At 42.3% G+C, this 20497-nt stretch overlaps 1 protein-coding gene across 5 annotated transcripts in view; it reads right to left on the bottom strand.

The window, feature by feature from the left end:
- The window catches only part of ERCC6L2 (ERCC excision repair 6 like 2), a gene marked incomplete at its 3' end in the record, with an annotated part of 180817 nt that overhangs the window by 6694 nt on the left and 153626 nt on the right, over nt 1–20497 (bottom strand). For 3 of the 5 annotated variants that reach the window (XM_079790097.1, XM_079790099.1, XM_079790098.1), the window contains one exon: nt 123–304. In XM_079790097.1, coding sequence (XP_079646223.1) covers nt 123–304 — 182 coding nt within the window. Of the gene's footprint in view, nt 1–122; nt 305–16355; nt 16671–17316; nt 17422–17927; nt 19120–20497 lie in introns of those variants that run through there. The other 2 variants (XR_013814485.1, XM_079790100.1) reach the window with 2 other exon arrangements.

The following is a 20497-nucleotide window of genomic DNA, read 5'->3' as shown; positions in this document are numbered from 1 at the left end:
TTTTTTCTGAAATATTCAGATGCCAGATATGGTTAACATTAAAATAATGTGTTTGTTTTACTAAGGAGTTGTATTTCCTTTGAGAATCGCTCTTAGAGTCCAGTGTTGTCATAGTGACATACCTGCGAACCCCTTTTGGTGTTTCTCCCAGTAGGAAGGTGGTCTGGTCTGTACGGTAGACTTCCTTCTTCTTCTGGCTCACAGGGTGTGCAATGTAAAGGGGACATGAAACGCCTCCTTCACTTGCTTGTTGAACTTCTTTAGTGTGTGTCGATGTATCTGCCTTCGTTTTGTCTCTATATGTCTGAAAAAAGGGAAGGAAGCAAAATTAAGTCTCAAAAAATAGTAATTTTTTTGTCAAATGAGGAGACTGTGTTACGTTTTCAATAATCAAATATGTATTCTCCAACTGATATTATCAGATGTTATGATACGCATGCTGATATCCACTATCCTAAATAAGAATGAAAATTAATGATTATTTAAATAATGCCATAAAAATGGGATATTTAAAATTTTTAATTTGGTAATTTTTCTCAAAATTATTTTTTATGTAAATAGTGTAAGTAGTCAAATAGAAAAAAATCATAATCTTTATGTGATAATTAAATAAGAAAACATTTTCACAAATCCCACTTTACCTACTGGGTTACAAGAATATTTAGTGACTTAAAGATGCTAACTACAGTTAATTGAAATTATAGATAGAATCATATTTAATTTAGAGACTATGGGTTATTTGGTTAACATAACTATTAAAAAGAGTGGGACATTTAAACTATATGGCTGCAATTTCCCTGACAAGATGGTATAGTAAATATGTGGAAAGTCACCATCCCCTATAAGAAATACTGGATACAATTTGACAATAAAATTATATTTGAGTTTAAAACTAAGAAAGGAACATCTCTAGGTGCCCAAAACAAAGAAGTAAGATAGTAGTGTGAGGGGGAGCTGAAGCTCAGTAGCCACCAGGGATAGAGTTTTAAGTTATAGTTTAAAGCATTTTTTATCTCCCCATGTGTGGAGGGGAGATAAAAAATGCTTTAATTTCCTGAATTAAAAAAACCAGTCATCCAAAAAAAATGCAGCAGCAGGTAAAATGGTATCCAATTTGCAAGTTGAAGCAAGAAAACCCCAAACTGTATACATAGAATAGAAGTAGGCTACCTTCTTATTCTAGACAGAATCACTGGTGAAAAAATGAAATGCCAAGCCTGTGCCATTTGTGGAATCTGACTTTGTAGAACCTAGGTGATATGGAAAATCTAAGTTAAAAACTAACAAAGAAGTGGCCCAGAACCACTGAAAATCATAAGATCTCAATGGGGGATTAAATACAAAAACATACCATAGGAAGGCATCAATAATCTAGAGAATGCTTGTGATTCCAATTTAGGATCATGTAAAACCCACCATCATGAAAGTGGCAGATGCAACAAATGTGAGAATATATATCTAAGAAACCATAAATAAAGCCATCTAAAAGATTTTAAATCATTAGCATGTCCACAAAGAAAGAGATAGAATCCATCAGCAAGAACTGTATATTATACTAGAGGCCCGGTGCACGGATTCATACACTGGTGGGGATGAATCAGCCTGGCCTGCGGGGATTGGGCTGAAACCGGCTCTCCGACATCCACTGAGGGGTCCTGGATTGGGAGAGGATGGTTCTCGGGTGATGCATCCTGGAATTGGGCCCCCTCCTCTCTGGTTCCGGGTGCGTCACCTGAGAACCACAGCTGCCAAGTACCTGCAGCACGGCAGCTCCTGCGTTGAGCATCTTGCCCCCTGGTGGTCAGTGCATGTCATAGCTACCGATCAGATGGTCGAATAGTCAGACGGTCGCTTAGGCTTATACTAGTCTATATAGTATATAGTATATAGTATATAGTATATAGTATAAAAAGGAAATATAGCTTTGAAATTAAAAATAAATATAGAAACAAACTCAAAATATGGGTTAAACAACAGACTAAACAGCTCTACCTACAATGATGGTTGATAAAATTGTAAAATAAAATTACCGAGAATGCAGTACAGAGATTAAATAAGGAGAGAAAAAGAAATTAAGAGACAGAGGACATACCAGAGAGAAGAGAGAAAATGGAAGAGATAATGGCAGAGAATTAAAGGCATGAATCCTCAAACCAAAAAAGGAGAATCGCTAGTAGAAAAAATAAATTGCGCCTTATTATATCACAGATAAAAGGAGTATCTTTAAAATACCAGAAAGAAAAGACAAGATATCCCACCAAAGAAATGACAAACTAAAGGCAGCCTTCTCATTAACACCACTACCACCACCACCATCACTACCACCACCAAATGATAGAGATAATACCATCAACATGTAAAAAGAAAAAAACTGTCAATCTAGAACTCTATACTCAGTTAAACTATCATTTAAGAAAATTTCCAGACATACAAAAACTATTAGAGTTCACTAGACAAAGATAGTTGATGACATATTATGTTTCTTTTATGGGAGTTCAATGGAATTGAGGTGCCATATATCAATGAATATGGGTAGGGAATGGCTTTTTATTTTACAAATATTTACTAAGTATCTGTTATGATCCTATTACCATGCTCTGCAATTGAGAACAAAGGAAATACAAAGATACAAAATACCCTCATATAAACATACACAAAATAAGTTTAAGGGACTTAAAATTGACAAGCTTATTTTTAAAAAATACGTTTTTATTAATTTTTAGAGAGGAAGGGAGAGGGAGAGATAGAAACATGGATCAGTGCCTCTTGTGTTTTACATCACAAAAAAACAAGAGCCTGCAACCCAGGAATGTGCCCTAACTGGGAATTGAACCAGAGACTTCTTGGTTCATGGGCTGATGCTCATCCACAGAACCACACTGACTGGGCGACAAGCCTAGTTTTTTTTTAAAACGATAGCACATATAGATTTTTCTTTTAAAAAGAAATTATTTATCTCTTTAACTTATATTGAGGTTCATTTTACTGAAATAAACTGAATATAAGACAAAACATCCTATATAATAAAAGCTTAGTATGCTAAGTGCCTGACCATTCAACTGTTGACCAGTCACTATGACACGCACTGACCATCAGGGGGCAGACACTGTGACTGGTAGGTTAGCTTGCTGCTGGGATCCAGCCAATTGGGATTGGGCGAGATGGGCCAGACATGCCCTGGAGCGCTCCCACGGTCCCTCCCTGGCCGGCTGGCTCCTATCAGGACTGGGTGAGAAGGGCTGGACATGCCCTGGAGCCCTCCCGCGGTCTCTCCCAGGTCCCAATTGTGCACTGGTGGGGTCCCTCGGCCTTGCCTGCACTCTCTCACAATCCAGGATCCCTCAGGGGATGTCGGAGAGCCAGTTTCGGCCCGATACCCACAGGCCAGGCCGAGCGACCCCACCAGTGCATGAATCCGTGCACTGGGCCTCTAGTAAGACATAACTATCTGTCCGTTAATACAAACCATTTCTAATGAAAATAGACTTCTTTCAAAATCTACCGTGATTCATATGAACAAACACCATGTTGCAAGTACTTTTTCTAAATATAATTATTAAATCTTAAAAAATTATTGATAAGGAGAGAAAAATGCTGATCTTTAAAGATAAGTTTGAAAGAGATTTGCAGCATTTATTTTACATCACAAGAAAACAAGATGAATGTAAAAAGTTCCTCATAAAAAGACTCATTATCTTAGATGGTCTCTAAGGAAAAGCTGTCCATTATTATAAGGAGAGATGGGAATGTTTGCATAAGGATGAAGGGAGTAAACTGAAAGAACGAACTGTGCCAACCAAGAACACCCCTCCTCATAGACTGCAATTTCTGAAGCCGTGGAGATATTGTGCCAGGAAATGGCAATTTTTAGTTATTTACATGATTACGAGAGGTCTTTTTCACTCTAGAAGCATTACAAAGCTCATATTTTGTATAGATACATTTTCATTAATTAATTTTATAAACTCCAGGAAAATTCAGCCTTTCTAACCATACCTATCAGACACGTGGATCTTTTTGTTTTGGCCGCTTATTACACACTAGAGGCCTGATGCATGAAATTCGTGCAAGGGGCTAGGCCCTTGCAGCCCCGGCTGCCTCGACCGGCCCTCTTAGCCCCTTGCAGCCTTGGCCGGACCTCACAGCCCCGGCTTCATCCAGAAGGTTGTCCGGACGGTCATTCTGCTGTTCGGTCTAATTAGCATACTAGCTCTTTATTATATAGGATTTTAAAACCTCATTATTTTACACAATATTGAAAAGGAAAAAGCATTCATCTCTCACATGAGCTCAATGGTTCAGATTTTAATTTTAGTAGGTACTTTAACACTTTACTGAAAGGAGGCTGTGAAACAAATTTTGTTCATTTAATAAACATTTAGTGCTCTTGATATAAAAGTTGGTTTCACTACTTTATAGTAAAATAATATCCTTTACAATAGTATCTATTACAACACAGATGCAATCCTCTATAATAGATCTCTTTACAATCCTTTAAAACTGATATAAGGAAAATAGTGACATAGTGCAATTACAATTGTAGTGACAGTTACAATTTATTATAAAGCAAAGCACAAGGCCTGTGGCCAACATGAAAAGATTCTGGTTTTGTGAACTGGACTCAAACTCATTCATTACTACGTATGTCAGAGCTGCAACACTATGATATGGAGGCAACACAATAAAGTAGCAACAGTAATGAAGACTCAAGTAACGAAAAATTCAGTAAAATGAGCTAGATTAGGAATTTAGATGAGTTTGCTTGCTCAAGAAAGCAAAATACATCTACTCCTCTTTTCCCCATGGTTTAAAATGGCCAAAATATGGAACACTATGTCTATATTGATAGGAAATTTTGTGATCATAACATGAAGCAGAAATCCCAGTATTTGCAAAATTCCCTAATTATTCTTTTTCTTAAAAAGTTTCTTCAAAATTACCCATCAAAATTTGCCTTGAGAAAGCACCTCTATATTCTGTGATTCTGATGAAAGTTTACTTCTTAAGATTTACAGTTTTAATAATAAGAAAGACATTATGAATATAAGAACTTTGTGCAGTATTTGTATAATATAAGTATTTCTGCTAATAAGTATTTTAGAAAGCTTGACACTGTTAGAGTATAATTTATAACTTAGTTATTGCTATGTTCATGATTATTGCCATAAGTTATTGGATATTGCTAGGTATTTCTACTATAGTATTTGTATAAAATATCAAATTCAACTTATGGAATCTTTACTAAAAAGAAAACAGTAAGTGTAAGGAATGCAGTAATCATTTCTAGGTAATATAAACATACAGTTAAAAATCCATTTGATGATGAGATTTATTTCATGGAAATGGGGGTTACTTAAGAAGCTTATTTATCAGAGAATACTGATGTAATAATTCTAATTTATGAGTAACATATCTTTCTCCTTTGGACACACACATCCTATATAATAAAAGGCCAGTGACCATGACAGCATAAGGACCGGAACAACCGATGGACCAGTCACTATGAGGAGCATTGACCACCTCTCGGCCCCTCCCCCAACCTGCAGGCTCCCATCGCTGGATGGCCAACGGGGAGCCAAGGGGAACCAGGCTGGGTGGCAGCGGAGCGGGACTGGGCACTGGCGAGCGGGCACAAGGCAGACAGACCTCCTGGTCCCTCCCCCGGCCCGCAGGCTCCCATCGATCCTGTTTCTTCTGAAAGAAACATGGCGCCTCCACTGCACAGCCTCCTGTGCGGACACTTCAACAAAGACTTCGGCATCCGCAGCGATCCTCAGCCTTCCCTGCTGGGAGGTGGCCGGAGAACATCAGCTTTAAAGCACAAACATCCTCCTCAGGAAGAACCCATCACCTCCCTACTCCACAACCACTTCCTGGTCTGCAAGAAACTGCGCATGCTCCTCCCTGCGGGGTGGGCGGGGCCAGAGCCTGAGCTGAGCGGTTGGTTCTGTGATGGGGAGGGGCCAAGCTAGGTGGCTGGGCCAGTGCAGGCAGGGAGGGATGGAGGGCGGGGCAGGAGCAAGGGGGCAGCCCTGGTTCCCTGCACCTCCTCCCACAGACATGGCCCTTCCTGGTTGAGTTTCCCATGTCATTGTTAGGGTTTTGGCTGGTGACGCTGGCCGTGAAAGGATTCATGAGAGAAGAGACAGGTGCAGAGAGAGGGCGTTAATTTTACTTCTTTAAAGGGAGCAAAGGGCCAAGTGCCCCTCGATGGCACAAGGCACCTAAGGCAGAGTGGGCTGTTCTCTTGGTCACCGGAAGAACCGGGTGGGTGACGGCGGCGGGGCTGGACGGGGGGGGGGACTGGCGAGCAGGCAGAAGATAGCCCTGATCGCAGGCGAGGCCTAGGGACCCTACCTGTGCACGATTTCATACGCTGGGCCTCTAGTAATATATAAAGCGGTCAGTTGCAAATTCCAAAAGGAGAAACCCTACCTCCTTCAGACACTGTCAAATAGGTCTAAAAGGGTAAAGGGTAGATTATGACTGATTATATAAGTCCTAATTTCACTTATCTAACTAAAAACTTAAATACACAATATGTTATCTTTACAAAAGTAATTTTTTGCTATTAAAATAAATTCAGAATATAAAAATTGTTTAAATTTAAACATTAAATATGTATTATTTCTATAATTGGTAATTGTTCCAATATATTTTGGCTGAAATAGTCTCCTCACCTACCCACAATTAAATGTTTAACTTGGAAATGGCTCACTTCAAAGACTTCATAAATATCTGCTTTGATTTAATTTTGATAAAGTTATAAAATTATTATTAATTTTTCTGATGTATCTGTAAAATGTGTTTGAAAATATATCATAAAAATTACTATTTAAAGCTGTATAATATATATTCTGTAAAATAAAAACTATGATTATTTTAAGTTATAAAAGACATATATTAAGATTATAATAAATGAGAGGGCACTTTTATAGGAAAAAATTCCTTCTATAGTAGTCAAAGTGTATCCACACTAGACCTAATCAACTGTGTACAATTCTGCACAACTTATTTCTTTTTTTAAAAAAATTTCATTTTTAAATTACAGTTTACATGCAATAATATATTAGTTTCAGGTATATAGCCTAGTGGTTAGACAACCATATACTTTACAAAGTCTATTTCAAGTACCCACCTGGCACCATACATAGTTGTTGCAATATTACTGACTATATTCCCTGTGCCGTACATTACATCCCATGACTATTTTGTAACTACCAATTTGTAGTTCTTAATCCCTTCACCTTTTTCACCCTGTTTCCCAGCCCCCTCCCCTCTGGCAACCATTAGCATGTCCTCTGTATCTATGAGTCTATGTATAACATTTCTTACTATCAAGTTTTAGGTTTATATTAGTTCTACCAGGAAAGTTCCTTATCTTCAGACCAACAGTATGAAACATTCAAATGATCTTTGATAATATACTTTCTTTTCCATTGACCCACTGTCTATATTTGAAGGCATCAGATCTAAACCTTACATTATTTTCATTGAACTCGTCGTTTTTGAAAGGCAAACTTAAAAAAAGATAAGTTATATATAAATTTTCAATATGAAAGAGAAAAAATAAACTGACTCTTAAAAACTTTGCAGATAGCAATCTTTGATGTCAGTGTTCTGAGAAAATGTAAAAGTAAATCTTCTTCCCTACCTCACAGCCATATTAGCATTTTTCTACTTACTCTTCTGTATATAAAATCTATCTTTATATACTAGGAAACCACACTGGGGTAGTGCAGAGAATATTTAAGGAAAAGAAAAACTCTTTCTATTAATAGTTTTTGAAGTAAAACATAATTTTGGAGATAAATGACTGGAGAACTGTAGCGGACACCTACGTAGGAATAGCAAGGAAATGAGAAAAGTTGATAGGGATCAATCTTTCCCATACTCACCCCCGCCATAAAAAACGGGGCAAGAAATATTACAGTCAAGGAGAGTAAGTTTCCAAAGCAATCATGAACAGTCTCTAGTTCCATTTGGCAGGCGAAATATGATCGTAATCTCTGCCATCTTTCTCAACCTCCTCGAGGCTAATTCCTGGAGACCCAATCAATGGCTGGTGCAGATAATGCTGATTTCTTCTCTGCTCATCTATCTCCCACGGATGAGCGGGGGGGGGGGGGGGGGGGGGGGGAGACACAGAAAATGAAGCAGAACAGCCCGATATGATGGGCCAGCTGTCCACAGTCGGCTATCGGAAATTACTGAATGTTTTATTAAGCAAATTTTGGAATGAGTCTGTCTGCTGAGCTGGTTTCTCTAGAAAACACTTTACAGACAGAACACATAGAACAAAGAGCAGTGTATATTTAATAGTCATAGGTACTGTTTTTCCCTTAACCATAGGATCAGGCTTGATCAGTTACTGAGAAAATTGGAAGCAGGAAGGATATTTTCGAAGGCATGATTAGAAGGTCCTCTGGCTCTGACCCACTGAGAAGCCTGAGTGGAAGGAGCAATTAAAGTGTGGATGCTGAGATCCCAGAGGATCTGCCTGTCACAGGAAAGCTCTTTGATCTGCACCTTGCTCCTGAGAATGGCCCAGAGTCTCAGAAGCCACCCTGTGGTCACTGCCGCCGTGTGCCGCCGTGGGCATACCATGTGGCACAGGCCCTCACATTGACCTGATCACACCAACTCTGCCATAAAGCCTAAAAAAGGCAAGCACCTTTTCATTTGTTCCCCCTTCATTACGCCTTAATTAATGAAGTCTGCAAGGCAGCAATGCTTTTGTTTACACATCTGTTCAAACAAAAAATTTAAAAAGCGGTCTCTTTTCGGGTAAGGGCCAACACTATAAACATATAAAAGTGAAACTTGCTTGTCTTTGCAAAGCAGGGAATCAGGGGTACTATAAAAACATATAGCACCTGCAAATAAATTTATTCAAGTGGCATCAGAGAGTCTAAAACGACAAAACTTTTAAGGATCTTTGCACAAGTGTGAAGAAGCCCTTCCTCAAAATAATCACTCAAAGTTTCTGGCTGGAGGTGGGAAGTGTCTCCCAGGACTCAGCAAACTTAAGGCAGCTGAGAGCTGCCCTGGTTGTCTTCTCTCCTAGAGAAAAGCCAGCTGGTTAGAAGACCTACCACAAATATATACTAAAGTCAGGTTTTCTGTACATGTTAAAAATAACATTCAAATCTGAAAAAACAACTCTTAGATTCATATCAAAAACCTTTTTTGAGGGAATAGACCTATTAAAGTTTGTAACTACAGCTACAATCTATCTCTATATAGAGGGGTGGGCAAATGCCGGTTTTGAACAATAATCTATAATAATAAAAGCGTAATATGCTAATTAGACCGGACAGCCGAACGACCTTCCAGATGTCATTCTGGATGTCCTTCCGGATGAAGCCACAGTGGCGGGGGCCGAGGCAGAGGTGGTTAGGGGTGGTCAGGCAGGCAGGTGAGCAGTTAGGGGCAATCAGGCAGGCAGGCGAGTGGTTAGGCACAATCAGGTAGGCAGGTGAGTGGTTAGGGGCAAACAGACAGAGTGGTTATGGGTGATCAGGCAAGGCAGGTGAGCAGGTAGTGGCAATCAGGCAGGCAGGTGAGCGGTTAGGGGTGATGAGGCAGGCAGGCAGAGTGGTTAGGGGCAATCAGGCAGGCAGACAGAGGCGGTTAGGGGTGATGAGGCAGGCAGGCAGACAAGCCGTTAGGAGCCAGTGGTCCCAGATTGTGAGAGGGATGTCCGACTGCCAGTTTAGGCCTGATCCCTCAGGGCAGTTGGACATCAACCGAGGAGTCCCAGATTGCGAGAGGGTGCAGGTTGGGTTGAGCCCCACCCCCCCCCCCCCCCATCATGCACAAATTTCGTGCACTGGGCCTCTAGTTGCATTATAACTGTAAACCTACATTTGCCCACCCCTCTATATTTAACACTACTTTGCTGTCTGACTGAGCCACAAAAGGACAATTGTATATTGACTGCCCTGAGCTTAGGTTCCTTTTTATCCACAACAGTCCATTCTCATCATCCAAGAAGCTTACCTATTTAAAGACAGAACAGAGTGACAGCTGTGGGAGGACACACTGTAAACAGATATGTGTAAGTACCATCTCCTTGGGGTCTGCTAACCTGAAGGCACTGCCATTCATGACCACAGAGGTCAACCTGTGGGAAAGGACCAGGTGACCAATGGCAGCTGCCTTCGCCAAAGCCTGCAGATGAGCAACGTGGAGGGTTCACCGATACCTCCAGTCCTCCACAGGCAGGAAGCCAGGGAAAAAAGTCCCTTTAATATTCCTACAAAGGTGAGAGAAGGACCAGGGCTGTCTGAGGACTGGGGGCTAGGCCTTACCCAGACACTTACTGTAAACCTTAGGGGAGGTTTTCTCTCTTTTGAGCCCATTGGGATCCGGAGGGTAGGGGATTTGACCAGGACTCCCACCTGTCTCTTCCATTTTTAAAAGTCACAATTCTAGCAGTCTGTGAAGAATCTCCACTAAGTGGTAATGGGCAGGTCCTTAGCATCTTATAGCCCTGATCTCAACTCCAACCTTTGTATTGAGTTTTATTACTGTAAATTTTTCTCTAAAGACTATTTGAAGGTCTTATACTACACTAGGGCCCAGTGCACCAATTCGTGCACCTTGAAAGGAACTGTGGGCCACGAGGCTCCGCACCCCCGCCCGGCCCTTCCTGCTGTGGTCCCCGGTGCCCTGTATGCCTGCAGCCCCGCTCCTGCCACTGCTCCTATGCACTGATGGCACTGGCCCTGCTCGAACCCTCTGATGGCGCCCAGAGATTGGGGCCGGTGCCAGCAGTGGGTGCAAGCAGGGCCGACGCCATCAGCAGGTGCGAGTGGTGGCTGCTGCCCCGATCGCCCCTCAGGAGTAGGGGGAGGTCGAGAAGCCCTCAGTGGCAATCAGGGCCGGCAGCTGCTGCTCACACCCACTGATGGCACCGAGGGATTGGGACTGGCACTGGGCACCGGCAAAAGATGTGAGCGGTGGCTCCAGCGCTGGCTGTGGGTGCGAGCGGGGCCGGCAGCAGGTGCGAGTGCTGGGCGGGACTGTGGCACATGGGAGCAAAGAATTTTCAGTAACCCCCAAAGGCTCGCCCCAATGACAGCAACTGGCCCCCCGCCTTGGTCTGGCACCCCTGTTCACCTGCTACACCATCCTGCTGCGGCCAACTCCCGCCATGTTCTTCACATGCCCCCTGGTGGTCAGCGCATGTCATAGTGACCGTTTGTTCAGTTGTTCCGTTTGTTCCACTGTTCGGTCTATTTACATATTAGCCTTTTATTATATAGGACTAGAGACCTGGTGCACAAAATTCGTGCATGGGTGGGGTCCCTAGGCCTGACCGGGATTAGGGTTGGTCAGGTTCCCTGCCTCCCCGCTTCCTCCTTCCCTCGCTGCCTGTGTCCGCCACCACCCACCCCTGGCTCCCCATCCTAGCCTGGGGCACGGCCCTGACTGGGCGATCGGGACCTGCCAGCCCAGGGGAGGGACTGGGAGGTTGGCCGGCAGGCCCCATAGGCGATCGGGGCCTGCAGGCTGGGGGCAGCTCCTGCGTTGAGCGTCTGCCCCCTGGTGGTCAGTGCGTGTCATTCTGGTCATTCCAGTAGTTCCATTGTAACGGTCACTTAGGCTCTTATATATATATATATATATATATATATATATATATATATATATATATATATATATATAATACTTGTTATATGACAAGATCACAGAAGGGTGGTGCCGATGGGAAAAAAGTTAAAAAGCCTTTCTTGGCTGCACCCGCGCCTGCTTGCCTTCCCAGTGGCTGGCACTTCCCACGAGGATCCAAGCTCCTCATTCCCCTCCTCCGTGGCCCCAGATAGAGTAAGTGTAGGCTGACTTGGTCACTAGGCCACCAATGGTTCTCTAGCAGCTAAAGAACATTTCAAGCAACATGCCACAAATGACTCTGAGATATTGCAAATAGCTGTGAGATAGGATACGGATTATTAAAATAATAAAGTACTTACACCTGAATGATCCCCTATAACCACATCATTTCACTCTTCTTATTCTGATATGTTTTCTTGGGTCACACAGGAGAGAAAGGCCCATTGGACGCATTGGGACATGACTCTCCTCATAGAGTTCTGAAATTTTTTGGTCTGTGGGGGTGCAAGAGAACCCCAAAACTTTCCTCCCACCTTCTAAGTTCTTCTAGCTGGACTAATAAATGAACAGAGACAGATAAACAGGAGAACTTGACTAAAATTTACTTTACGGATATACATTTGGGGGTGCCATAAGATATGAGACTCAAAGACGCACTGGGCAGTTACGGTTTGTTTATGTGCCATTTTGACAAAGAAGAAGCTGGGCAAGGGCCTGGGATTTCAATGGGGAAGTAGGCACTTCACCGGTAGAGGGGAAAGAGCAAGCATCTGGCAAACAATTCTTGCCGGGCCACCCAGAAAGAACGGGCAGAGAAGGCTTTTGCTCGGATCCTTATAGTCTTCCACACTTGATTCAAACAGGCCAAGGAAATGTGCTACGAAGACTGTTCCTGAAGCAGGTTGTTCTATCTGAATTACCTTTAGGCAAGAAGGGGGAGGGTCAGAGGTTCTTTCTGAGTCTTTTGTTTCTTAATAACCAGCTTAAAATCAACAACCTAAAAGGCACATTTTGGGGTGGAAAAACTCTGGTCCCTTCAGGTCTTAGAACACCTTATACTATAAAAATTAATTGAGGACTCCCAAGTTCTTTTGTTTATGTGGGTTATAGCTATTGAAAACTTATAATATTTATTAATTCATTAAAAATAACAGGTCAGGCCCTGGCTGGTGTGGTTCAGTTGGTTGAGTGGCGTTCCATGCACCAATAGGTTGCTGGTTCAATATCCAGTCAGGACACATGCCTGGGTTGTGGGCTCAGTCCCTGGTAGGGGCATGCAGCAGGCAGCCGATCCATGTTTTGCTCTTACATTGATGCTTTTCTCTCTCTCTCTCTCTCTCTCTCTCTCTCTCTCTCTCTCTCTCTCTCTCTCTCTCTCTCTCCCTCTCTGTCTCTCTCTCTGTCTTCCTCTCTCTCTCCCCCTCCCTCTCCTTTCCTTTCTCTCTAAAATCAGTTTTAAAAAGAGTAAATTACATGTTAACTTGATTTTAAAAAGAGAGGAAGGGAGAGAGGAAAAAAACCATCGATGTAAGAAACATCAATCAGTTGCTGCCCATATACACCCCAACTAGGCTCAAACCTCAACCTAATATGTGCCCTGAATAGGAACTGAACCCACAACCTTTTGGTAGGGACAATGCTCCAACTAACTGAGCCACCCAGCCAGGGCCTAAATAACTTTAATAACAACAAAAAATTTCATATTATCCAAAGCAAACAAAAAACGAGAGAAAAGAGTGGCTATGTTTTACTTTTTGCATGCCGAGGATGAAACATTTGCTGCTCCTGAGGATGAAACATTTGCGAAATAATGTTTTTCCTCAAAGTGACACACTACCCTAGTTATGCTCAGTTTTTTGGCGAAGTTTGACACCCCAAGCTCAAAAGGTTGCCCATCACTGCCCTAGGCAGATCCCCACAGCCATTTTCACTACAGGAAGGGGAAAGGCACTGGTGTGCTCCCAGGGAGAGTGCCCTGGGGCCTCAGGCCCGAGGGCTTTTAAGGGTGAGGATTTTAGGGGAGGTCCTAGGGGAGGATCTCAGTAACATATGCCTCAGCTTTCCCGGTGTGTCCTTTCAGGGTCATGGCCTCCACTGATTGGCCAGCACCAGGAGGTCATTAGGCAAGGCAGCTAGTCCTGAGGTCAGCTGTGACATCGTTTGTCTGGTTTTACTGCTTTCCTGGTCCTAAAACACAACTGAGGCCTAGATGTATTTGATGCAGGTCAGAACCTCATTGTCATGGGGGCTTAATGCTTAAGGGCTATTCGCCAGTCCTTTATTCATTCCCCTCTAAGGGGGTCTAACCTGCATGACTAGCAAGATACCAGGGGAGGAAAGGTGAGAGGAGGGTCCGAACTGCATGGCCAGCGATCTGAAAGGCCAGGGGGTCTACACCACACGACCAGCGATCTGAAAGGCCAGGGGATCTAAACCACATGACCAGCAATATGCTGTGGGGGGAAAGGTCACCCTTGAAGTGAGGTCCTGTGTTCCCAGCTTTGCCTGTTGCTAGGCACCCAGGCCTTTTCACCCGGTGACCTTCTGTACCTGGCCCATTGTCCTTGCTCTGCTCACGTCTGTCTAACTGCCTACCACAAAATTATGGTTATTTATTTGTATACTTAATAGATATGTTCTTTAAAATGAGCTTATGGAGTATGTGGCTTCAAGGAAAACAAGAGACAGTACTCGTTGCCAGTGATAAAATTCATGCTTTCAAGTGAAAATTAAAGCATTGAAAAACTTAGTTTGCCACCATGACCATGACACCCTCCCCACAGAGTTTTGTGAGGCAACTGGTATTGTTAACAATTCATATGATTTTACAATGTTGCATAATTGAATGTCAACATTTTGAAGATCTATATAACTCAGTTCATCAATATTTTTCAAGTGATCAGTGAATGTTACAAAATTATGTAGGGGGGATTCTGTTAAGATATACCAATGAATTTTAATTTTAACAATATAAAATATGTACTGATGTCAATGTAAGAAATATCTAAACCTATAAGAATATTTTTAATTTATATGAGACAAACTCATGACAATTGCCACAAAGCAAAATCTCACCAGATTGGGAAATGCTCCAGAGAATAGCAGTTATGCACCTTATTGTATACATTACAATTAAAGGAGGAGGCATAAGTAAGGCCATTGGTGGTAGATAGGGAGGTGGGAGGAAGCAAAGTAGGCAAATCTCTGGGATTATATAAAAAAGTAAAATGATAGACCAGTGGTTGGCAAACTGTGGCTCGCGAGCCACATGCAGCTCAAAAGTCGCGGTTTGCCACTCTGTTGACTAATGAGTTTGCCGACCACTGTGATAGACATACTTCTTTTGCATTGGTGGGTATAGGCTAGATAGTTAATAGTCAACAATTAAGATGATAACAGTAACAATGGGATTTATGGTCTCTGCTCTGTGCAATGGTTGTACTTCTAGGGGTCCAGAAAAGGGGAAATTTCTTTAATATGCCAAAAGTATGTTATTGTAGATGAAAAAAAAAAAAAAAAGACCACAGACAGGCTCAGTTAAGGGTAGGGGATGTGTGTGTGTTAGGAAAAAAATACCACCCTGTGACATGGCTACCCGCCATGACTCACTTTTAGTTGGGAGGTTTTAACTTCAGACCATCCCAGGTCTCTAAGTTTGTAGGGCTGCCATGCAGGCCTCCCTGAGCTTGTCAGATTTAGCATGTGACCCCTTTTTATAGTTTCATATTTTACATGACGTTAACCTTGAATTTTGATATAGTATCAGAAAAGAATTGTCTGAGAAGGCTATTAAAATATTCTGATGGCTTCTGCATATCTGTATGAGACTGGTTTTCTTCATATGCTCCAACCAAAACGACGTTGTAACCACAGATTGAATGCAGAAGTAGATATGATAATCCAGCTGTCTTTTATTTAGAGCAAGGACAATGGGCCAGGTACAGAAGGTCACCAGGGTGAAAAGGCCTGGGTGCCTAGCAACAGGCAAAACTGGGAACACAGGACCTCACTTCAAGGGTGACCTTTCCCCCCACAGCATATTGCCGGTCATGTGGTTTAGATCCCCTGGCCTTTCAGATCGCTGGTCGTGTGGTGTAGACCCCCTGGCCTTTCAGATCGCTGGTCGTGTGGTGTAGACCCCCTGGCCTTTCAGATCGCTGGTCGTGTGGTGTAGACCCCCTGGCCTTTCAGATCGCTGGCCATGTGGTGTAGACCCCCTGGCCTTTCAGATCGCTGGTCGTGTGGTGTAGACCCCCTGGCCTTTCAGATCGCTGGCCATGCAGTTCGGACCCTCCTCTCACCTTTCCTCCCCTGGTATCTTGCTAGTCATGCAGGTTAGACCCCCTTAGAGGGGAATGAATAAAGGGCTGGCGAATAGCCCTTAAGCATTAAGCCCCCATGACAATGAGGTTCTGACGTGCATCAAATACATCTAGGCCTCAGTTGTGTTTTAGGACCAGGAAAGCAGTAAAACCAGACAAACGATGTCACAGCTGACCTCAGGACTAGCTGCCTTGCCTAATGACCTCCTGGTGCTGGCCAATCACCTGGAAAGCTGAGGCATATGTTACTGAGATCCTCCCCTAGGACCTTCCCTAAAATCCTCACCCTTAAAAGCCCTCGGGCCTGAGGCCCCAGGGCACTCTCCCTGGGAGCACACCAGTGCCTTTCCCCTTCTTATGGTGAAAATGGCTGTGGGGATCTGCCTAGGGCAGTGATGGGCAACCTTTTGAGCTTGGTGTGTCAAACTTCGCCAAAAAACTGAGCATAACTAGGGTAGTGTGTCACTTTGAGGAAAAACATTATTTCGCAAATGTTTCATCCTCAGGAGCAGCAAATGTTTCATCCTCAGCATGCGGCCGCCTCAGCGGCCGCGTGTCATCAGAAATGGCTACTGACACGTGTGTCATAGGTTCGCCATCACTGGCCTAGGTCGACCTCTGTGTGGGAATGACCAACAATAAACATTTGCTGAACTCCTAGTCTGTGCTGCCGACTGCCAAGTGGTGGTGTTTATAGACATGTACTCCATGGCCTGGTCCTTCAGCAGCCTGAAGAGAGAGCAAACACACGAGGTAAGGAACAGAATGGAGTGCCACCATGTCTACAGTGATGACTGGTACAAAAGAGTCTGGAATAGAGTGAGCAAGACTGAGGCTTCATGGAGGAAGTGGAACTTGACTTGGATTCACCTGGGATGAAGGAGCAGACAGATGATCTGGCTGGAGTGCAGACACGAATGCCAGGCAAACCTGAGAGCACTTCTCATTCAGATAAGAGGGGCTGTTTCCCCTGCTGATAAATATATTCAGTGGTAGACCTGAACAATGTCAAGTTATCTCAAGAGAATTTCCAGGAAAACTATGAAAGTTATTCCTGGAAAAGATAGTTTAAACCACTTAAAAATTCTCAGAATATAGTTGTGAGGCCCATTTTATCCTAAAAACAACCGAAAACCTATAAGTGTATTTTAAAAGTATCAGTTATATGCAAGACACTATTTTAGGTCTCTAGGGTCATCAAAAGTGAATTAAAGCTATATCTTGCTCTTTCAAAGATCAAAGTTTATTAGAAAAGAAGAGAAAATGTGTTCTTAAAGAACTATAATAAAAACTTGGAAATCCATACTTCAGAATAACAGGCCACTTAAAGTACTCTTGGGTGAACAGAAAAAGTGTAAGAGTAAAGAGAGCTTACTTCCAGCTCCGGGGCAGGCTTTGTGGAAGAGATGCCGCACCTGAGGGAGGTCCTGACAGGCAGAGGAGGACTGGAGATTTGGGAGGCTAGAAAAGAAGGCTATTCCTGTAGAGAAAATGCACAAGTAAAGAGGAAAAAGTAAAATCATTATGCTTTGCCAAAGTATCTTTGGCGGAGTAGATACTGCCAGTGATCTTCCTATATCTCTCGAGTTCAGATAGAGCTTTTTAAAAATGTATCTTTATTGTTGAGAGTATCACAGATGTCCCCACAGATAGAGTTGTAATTACCTAAAATACTTTTTTAAAGGAAAGGATGCACTCAGTACACCTGATTTTTAAAAAATTTTAAATTCCTTATTGTTGAAAGTATTACATATGTTCTCCTCCCCCCGCCCCCCCCCCCCACACACACTGACCTCTCCCTGGCCGCTCCCAGCCCGCAGCACATGCCCTCACCCCCTACTGTCTGTGTCCATTGGTTATGCTTATATGCATGCATACAAGTCCTTTAGTTGATCTCTTACCCACCCCTACTACCCTCCCCTGCCTTCCCTCTGAGGTTTGACGATCTGTACACTGGATTTTTTTGTTTGTGTGTTTAATAGTTAAATTGTTAATTTCACAGGCAAGTTATCTTGAAAAACTAGACTGATTTGTCATATTGGAAAAGTAAAATGGAGTAAAAAAACAAAAGTAAAACCTCCCAAACAAAATAGTAACCAAAGTAAAAAGTAAATAAGGATTGATACTCTAGAGATTTAAGTTAACTGCCACTGTTGAGCCTAGTGGAAGCCACTTACCCTCTTATTTTTAAAAATCAGTAAAATAAGATGTTGCATTCGTCTCCAGGAATCCTACAAATTCTAAAACACTATGATTCCCTAACCTTATAATTTTGCTCTATTTGTCCTATAAAAATTCTGAATTCATATGTGTGGAGGCAGCGTTTCCAGATGACAGAGGCATAGGTGTTTCCATTAAGTGTCCATGTCCAATTGACACCTTGGTTTTCAAAGAGGGAGAAATATAATTTGAAAAGGGCTAAGTACTTAGTGTGCTTTAAATCACCAGGTGGAGCCAATCAGAGTTCAATGAGGCCTTATATCTCTAAGCTTTTTTATTGTTACTTAGAAGGCATTATTTGAAGAAATAATATTTTTTAACTCTTTAGAATCTCCCGGCTATTCTAAACAGAGAAATTGTTCAAAGAGGCCATATCTATCTTCTATGCAACTGGAAAGATGACCAGCTACAGGAGTTAGAATTAAACTATTTCCTAATAAGCAAAGACTATTGTTGTCAGTCCAGTCCATTGCCAAACTACTGTATGATTCCTTTCAAAGACAATGTTTTCCTACAGTATTCTTCATGACAAATCAAGGCAGGTCCTTCATCTATAAAATTAGAGGACTGGGCTAGCTATCGTTTGTGGTATTCTAACATACTCTATTGTTGGTACTATTAAAAACAAAAGTAATAACCGGTCATTGTAGAGAATAACAGAGGAAATTCCACTCATCACCTCTGCTGATAAACAATAATCATAATTACAACAATAAAATGTGTTTTATTATGAGTACTTTTAATGCTTTTCTTTAAAAGAGTTGAATGTGTTATGAACACATCAGTCACATTACTCCACCAATTCTGGTAACATCACTGCGAGGAAGGATGCCGCAGCTTCTCATGCTGAAAGGGCAGAGCAGGCCAGCACAAAATGTACTGTACCCTCCATCCTGTGTAACTATGTATATGACTCCTTTTTCTTAGAAAACCGCGAGAATGTAACAGTTGCATAAACCTGCCAATAGGAATGTAGAGAAGTAGACTCAGTCCAAATTAGGCAATCTCTGTAACCCACGTCACTTCCCTAAGCCCACCCAAATGACCAACCCTTTATAAACTACCGCTCCCCCAGGGTTCTCTCTCTTGCCCCACTGCTGCGTCAGGAGGAGGCTGGGAGCCAAACCCGGGTTTGAATAAAGACTCTTTGCTTTTGCATCGGAGAAAAGGCTCCCTGGTGGTTGATTATTGGGGACCCTGAACTCTGGGCATAACATTGCCACCAGCTGGGGGGGGGGGGATAGGTGTACATGTTGATCATTAACACCAGATTCTCCTCCCTCTGACGAGGAATAAGTGCTCTTCACAAATGATAAAACATCTTTCTGGATTAACCCTAGTCCTAAAGATAAAAACACAAGAGCCGTTTTTTTAAGCCAACACTAGTCACATAATTTTGTACATACAGAGTGGGGCAAAAGTGGGTTTACAGTTGTGAGTGTGCAAAACACAGACTTTATTCTTATATTATTACTTACTAATTATTGTATTATTTTCCATACGAACAACTGTAAACTTACTTTTCCCCCACCCTGTATACACACCCACAATTTTAAAAACCTTGATCTTTACTAAATTATTTGAAAGAATGATTTTCTGATACAAACACCATAAAATCCACATCTAGCTATAGAAAGGAAAATGATAAAACCATAAAAAAATCCCACCCAGTAAGAGTTAATTCCATTACATGCTGAAACCATAAACCATACTTACTGGACTACTCCATAAACCAGTCATTTGTGAACAATTACTTTAAGCCATCATGCCATTCACTATCCTGAAAAATAGGGTAATGGAATGCTGTATCTCCCCAAAGTCTGCTCATTGTAAACAGTCCATCCCTCCTCGCTCACTCCGAAAGCTGTATAAACACACTGCAATCAAATCCACCACAGCTCATAGAAATCCTGTCTTTAAGTCATCTACAAAATGCCAATCTAATACAAATACAAGAAAGAGAATTCTTACTAACACAGTATTTCGTATTTACAGTACGCTGAACAGTGCTTAAACCTGCACTGGTTGTATAAAAGGCGCTCTCCCCCACGCCACCCGCGCCCCCAGGCTGACAGCGTGCTTAGTTCTCTCCTTTACACCACACTGCAATAACATAAAGAAGGGTTTACTATTAATCCAGGTTTTACTACAAAGCGACCCGTTATTTCTCTGTCAAATACTGCCGAGAATGCCAAGTGTCTGTCATCCAATTCAGGGGATTAAGTCTTCTTTTATAGTCTGATACTTGTACCAATTTATAAAAATACAGATATAGTTTCTTAGAGTCGGTCACAGTCTATATTTTGGCTTGGAGTCAGGCAGCAGAGGTTGACTAT

This window comes from Cnephaeus nilssonii, assembly GCF_951640355.1.
Source record: "Cnephaeus nilssonii genome assembly, chromosome: 14".
Classification (NCBI taxonomy): Eukaryota; Metazoa; Chordata; class Mammalia; order Chiroptera; family Vespertilionidae; genus Cnephaeus; species Cnephaeus nilssonii.
Note: the sequence above shows the minus strand (reverse complement) of the source record. Positions and strands in the feature narration are given on the sequence as shown.